Source organism: Etheostoma spectabile, chromosome 18 (assembly GCF_008692095.1).
Source record: "Etheostoma spectabile isolate EspeVRDwgs_2016 chromosome 18, UIUC_Espe_1.0, whole genome shotgun sequence".
In the NCBI taxonomy this organism is placed as follows: Eukaryota; Metazoa; Chordata; class Actinopteri; order Perciformes; family Percidae; genus Etheostoma; species Etheostoma spectabile.
Genome location: NC_045750.1, coordinates 17,825,252 through 17,831,021, shown reverse-complemented (window position 1 = coordinate 17,831,021; position 5,770 = coordinate 17,825,252). Strand labels below are relative to the sequence as shown.

At 42.8% G+C, this 5,770-nt stretch overlaps 2 protein-coding genes across 5 annotated transcripts in view; both read left to right on the top strand.

The window, feature by feature from the left end:
- Positions 1-871, top strand: part of si:dkey-119m7.4 (solute carrier family 22 member 6) — a 15,450-nt gene extending 14,579 nt beyond the window's left edge. The window contains exon 9 of the mRNA XM_032542440.1: positions 233-871. Coding sequence (XP_032398331.1) covers positions 233-509 — 277 coding nt within the window. The 3' untranslated portion in view covers positions 510-871. The remainder of the gene's footprint in view (positions 1-232) is intronic.
- Positions 872-3,535: 2,664 nt separating this feature from the next.
- Positions 3,536-5,770, top strand: part of fynb (FYN proto-oncogene, Src family tyrosine kinase b) — a 96,414-nt gene continuing 94,179 nt past the window's right edge. For 3 of the 4 annotated variants that reach the window (XM_032542438.1, XM_032542436.1, XM_032542439.1), the window contains exon 1: positions 3,536-3,747. The gene's annotated coding sequence lies outside the window, so the exon portion shown is untranslated. The remainder of the gene's footprint in view (positions 3,748-5,770) is intronic. The other variant, XM_032542437.1, reaches the window with a different exon arrangement.

Genomic DNA, 5,770 nt, shown 5'->3' with positions numbered 1-5,770 from the left:
AACCGTCACTTTAACAAATGAAACAAATGTTACAGGTCAGCACCACAAAAAGGCACGATACATTATCTGTTAGGGCTCGGTACGAAATTCAATACCTTTTAGGCACCGACCCAATTGCCCAATGTCTCATGGTTCAATACCCAATTTCAGATTGGACAGATAGTCTAGCTAGCTGTCTGGATTCGCTCTAATGTGCCTTTAAGTTCTGACTGTCTATGTGTGTCACTCACAGACAGAGTGGGATCGGTATGGGCTCCATGTGTGCTCGCCTTGGAGGAGTCCTGGCTCCCATGATATACCTTCTCAGGACGATCAGTCCGCAGGCTCCCATGGTGCTGTGTGGCCTCTGCCCTCTGCTTGGCTCCGCCCTCACCCTGCTGCTTCCCGAGACAGCCAACAAACCCCTGCCGGACACCGTCGAAGACGTAGAGGGATCCAACCTCAGGTTTGACAACGCCACGTTTAGACCGTTGTTTCTAGTCTCGCAGCTCTGCTTAAACTGTCTGTAGCAGGCAGCATTTAAATATCCCAAGGTTTGAGATATGCAGTATGTACTAATGGATCTGTATCACCTAATGGCACCGTGGCTACGTCTGGGGCTTAGCACCGCCCAAGACGATTGTGATTGGTTTAAAGAAATGCCGATAAACCAGAGCATGTTTTTCTCCCATCCCAGAATGCTGTGTGGACTAGCCAAACCCTCCACCGCAATGCTGTGGAGGAAGGTCTGTCCATGCGAGACTCGCGTTGGCGTCGAGGCTGAGTTATTTCACCTGTTTAAAAGAAGTGGAATTTGAAGACTCAGTGCCAGACTGTTTTGTTGTTCTACAGCTGTACTCAAGCTCCCAGCTGATTGTACATAATTTGTTTCCATCTTTTCTTTTTCAGTGCAGAGGATGGCGGTGTGAAGCCAGTCGTCTCTGAGGAAAACCGCCAAGATGGACTGATGAACAACAGCAGTGTGAGCTTCCACTTCTCATGAAGCACTCAGTATTTTTCCGGACTATTCCAAAGGCATACTTTGTTTTCAGGTCTTTGCAAGATTTTGATATCTCAAACAGTTTCTGTGTATTTGTTTTGATTGTTGTTTTTAAATGCCATATTGGCTTGTGTTCCGTTGTGTTAAATATCAGCTTTTCTTTTTACTCAGTAGAATAGTACAACTCACTTCACTTAATTATACTCCATACGTTATATGACAATACAAATTATGCATTGCAAATTAAGCATTACACAGCCATGAATAATGTGTACACTTTCAAGGTAAAAGCTTCCATCCATTTAGAGGTAAACACACAAGTCCTTACGGAACCGTTATATTTACAACAAAAACTAGTGAAAGAGGTGTTGTGCAGATGTATAAGACCTAATAAAACACTCTTCACTCGTTATCCTCTTACAGTAGCACCTGTCTGCTGCAGGACTTCCAGATAACGTTCAGTATTTTCGTATACAGTGCTTGAAATTACAGGAGTATATTACGAGAGTATGCTTCAGCATTTGAAGCTGAATTCCTTCATTATTTCCGGAGCCAGCTGTAAGCTGTTGCACAACTCCAGCAATAGCAACAGTATTAATGATTTATAACCCTATTCCAAATCCATCCTACCGACAATATCAGGTCTAGGTGTAATGTAGGATGTTGCTGAGTTTCATTATATCGGAGGATGATGTCAGCGTGCGTGGTCAGTGTGGGACTCCGTTCTGCCAAAGCAGCTGGGGGGTATGAGCTGTGGGAGGGTGACAGAGGGCAGCGAGGCAGGATTTAAAGATCACAAGGCTTGAGATATTCAGTATGTTCTAATGGACTTCATCTGTATCACCGTTCTAATTAAAGGGCTAGGGTTTGACTTAGTCTCGCATTACCAGACCTTCATCCACAGCGTTGTGCAAGTGGAACGTCACGGCTATAGACTACTTTAAACTTAAGCCCCCCTATACCATCTCTGAGGACACCCTAGGGGTCACGGACATTGCCAGCAAAACACAAAGTTTATCTCCCACCTCCAAGATGTTATCTCAGATGTGTAGGATGTTATGTCCTGTGTGGGAGATAATGACTAAGAAGTTTTTTCCTATGTAGGATATGTTATTTCCTATGTAAGAGATAATATCTAAGAGTTTATCTCCTACGTATGAGGTGTTATTTCCAATGTACGAGATAATGTCTAAGAGTTTATCTCCTACATAGGAGATATTATTTTCTGAAATAAACTTAGGCATGATTAGGTTGATTTTGAGAGAATGACACAAGATACAAAGTTCAGCCAAACGCAGCATGAACAAAAACGTTTTACCTTCTCAGTCAACTACAAATATCCACTTTACAACATAATGGTAGCGTACAGTGGCACCCGCAGGATTCTTTTCCGTTACCAATGCAACACTCTCTGATTAGCTTACCGCACACATTTTAAATACCAGACAACAGGCCGGGTTTACACAAACCTCATACAGAAATGCGTGCATCTCATAAAGTAGCTGATATTTGCAGAAGAATCATGCAGAAGGCCAAATATTTTATTTGTACCTTGCCTCTCAGGGCTTCCATAAGAACCTCTCCAAAGTAGATGGTCCAGTTTTTTGGGGGGTTTTGGCTACAGTTCATGAGCCATATTGTTATTTCCAGCAGCAGTAAGTACAACTGAAGGAAAATGAATAAATATGTTCTAAGTTTTCAGCTGGGGCAGCAACAGTGCTGTTCTACGTGTAGACAGAAGAGGGCGCTCCAACGTCAAGTAAACAACTAAACGTGCACTGCAGCCAGCTCACACAGCTGTTTATAACTTCACTAGAAACAGAAATAAAGCAGGCCATCTGCCATCTATTACAAAAACTACATTTAGACATTTTAGAAATATCCAAACAAAACGGAATTACGAGGTAGCTATCTGTTAAGACCTTGTCTACTGTTTATGGTTTTGTCCTCTAACAGCTGATACAAGTGCCTGAACTATTGGTTTCTGCTGTGGTATCTGTTTACTAGGCATCTTAATCAAAGTAATCTGAATGTGTAAATTCACTTTTATCTCTGTCCCACCCACCTACTACCCTTCTCTATTTTCTGATTGGACGGGCGTCCTGCCAGTCATTGGATGGACCCGTTATGCGCCCTTCTCTTGCTTCTGAAAAGCTCGGGATTCTGATTTGTCAGTACAATCAAGTGTTGTAATAAAAGCAACAAATGAACAAACAAAAGTAACTAAGTTTATTTAAAAAAGCTGAATTGTTTATTTTTTATTTTTGAGAACGCATAAAGTTACAAAAGGAGATATTTAACAAGACTAGTTCTTGTCACAGCGAATACAATAACCTACTATGGGTTGCAGTTAGATAAACCAGCTAACACTGGAATAAACCATTGTCGTGATTTGCGTGTCCTTTAATTATCACATTCGATAGCTCGGCTACTGAGATTAATACGGACTTCGCTGGTCCTATTTCCTCATATAAATTTTAGTAAGGTTACGGTACAACCTCTTTGGTAGGCTACAACCTTTTCCTTGGTCGCGTAGGCTGCGTACTCCTGCCTCATCTTGATATTTCCGACAGCTCTTGAAGGCAGCAGTAGTTTCATTGTGGCCCTGCAGAGCTGAACGCCATCACAGACAGCGGCCACGACGAGCAGCGGGGCAGGGCGACCGTAGGGCCACCACAGCGGCTCCACAGGCTTCATTACCGACACATCCCTCCGTCATAACGGTTATGGATTACACAGCTGTGGATAATTAGAAGCGTTGGAAACTGGTAAGACACACTGTTTTTCCATTTGACTCATTATTCTGCTCGCATTTATCTCTGAAGCGGAATGTTTATACTTGGATTTTCCAGGTATTTTTTTACGAATATTATTGACATTTGTTGAATGTGCGTTATAGGTGCTTAGCCTGTTAGCTGGCTAACTCTTTCTCCAGCTCCTCTATATGGGAAAGCTGTCAGGGTGACGCGTCGGCTGTTTTTAATGCAATACCCGGTGTCTGTTTAAGTGAATTGTAACGTACACAGCAGCAGCAGCACATGTCGAGCCCGTAACTGGAGTAAAGAAACGGCACCCAAAGCTAATTCGCGTTAGACAAGTAGGTTATCCACGGTCGACGGCAGAGCAGAAGGAGTAGTATACACTGTGTGTGTTAGTGTTATCACACAGGAGGCGCTGAGCCCTCAAAGCATCCTGGGCTAAGTTCCTCTGCTCGCTTGTTTACCATGATGGTCAGCATCAGCATCTCCTATTGGTGCTCAGTGGAGTCAGATGAAGGACACAGCCTCGCGTGATTGACAGTGGCTCTCTCATCTGGGATGCATTTAGAGTCGTCTGCGTGCAGTTGGGAAACCACAGTGCCCATTTAACTTTTTGCATTCCAACACATACCATAAGCAGGTGTCTGTGAATGTATGTTGGCATCACTTTTTAGTACTATCTACCCAAGCTGTTGAGTCTTTCCTGACACAATTCCTGGAGGATAACACAGGATATACAGAAGGAACTATGACTCAGGTGTGTAAGCTAGTACTTGGATTATACTGTATGATGTGATGGTTGAGCCTACCTTTCAGTTTTGGATCAATAGGAATGATTTACGAGGGAATTATTTAAAGCTGTACCCCGAAACATGCATTTCTTCACACTTTTTTTGGTAAAAGCATGGAATGAGCTTCCATTCCCCTTCAGTCATTTTTAATCATGTGATGAATGTGATTTAGGAAATCAGTGATCTTCAAATGTGTTCGTATCATTGTTGTGTTGTTTGAGGAATAGAGGATTTTATATATTTTTTTTTATTATTTCAATTAAGTAACATTGTGGGTAACACCTGCATCCACTTTTATTTCATTCATTTACTAGCACATAAAGACAGAAAACTAACAAAGCATTATTAGTAACACAATATGCAAGGGAGGCCAAACGCAGATCTGGGATTATCTAAGATGGCGTTTTATAAACACTGACAGGGCATTAAATAATGTTGGTCCTAAACGCTTAATGAAAAGTTGACTGAGGTAGGTTTTAACAAATGGGAATATGAAAAAATGTATTCTTCAAGTCATACTTTATTAATCCTGCAAGGGAAATTACAATGTTTTCACTCTGTTGTTAGAATACGCGTTACACAAACTGTAGGTAACCTGTACCCTCAGTAGACATATGCACTAAAGGAGAGAGGTCGGGAGTGAGGGGGCTCCAGCTGTCGGTGGACAGGCGCCCAGAGTCGGAGGGGGGCTCTGTGCCTTGCTCAAGAGCACCTTGGCAGTGCCCAGAAGGTGAACGGGTCCCTCTCAAGTTCCCAGTGGCCACCACCATACTTTTGTCCATATGGGGACTTGAACGCTGATCCTCCGGTTCGCAACCGAACTCCCTACAGACTAAGCTAACGCCCCATATTACATAAACAGTGCTGAGGATACGAATACCATCCTAATATGAGGGCTTCTTCCGCCTCGTGTAAGTGAAGTTTCTCCCTCCTTTGGTTTGGTAATTGGGGTCAATTGCTCTCGTCACCTCTCACCTTTAAAAACAATGACGGGCATCCCTCCACCCATTTATTCAACCGATTAAACCTGGCCAAGGCTGAACCACAGTCATCTGTTCCACACGTCCCGCAGAATTAGTGTAATTTATTTATATTGCCGGCCGCTGCCATTAGCTTCCCAACAGCTTCTCTCTTACATCAGCATTTTCCCTCTTAAGAAGTGTTTCTTCCTAATGAAGCGACTTCTATTTACAACATGCGGACGGACAGCAAGACGTGTACTGAATTTATTTTAGGTTTCT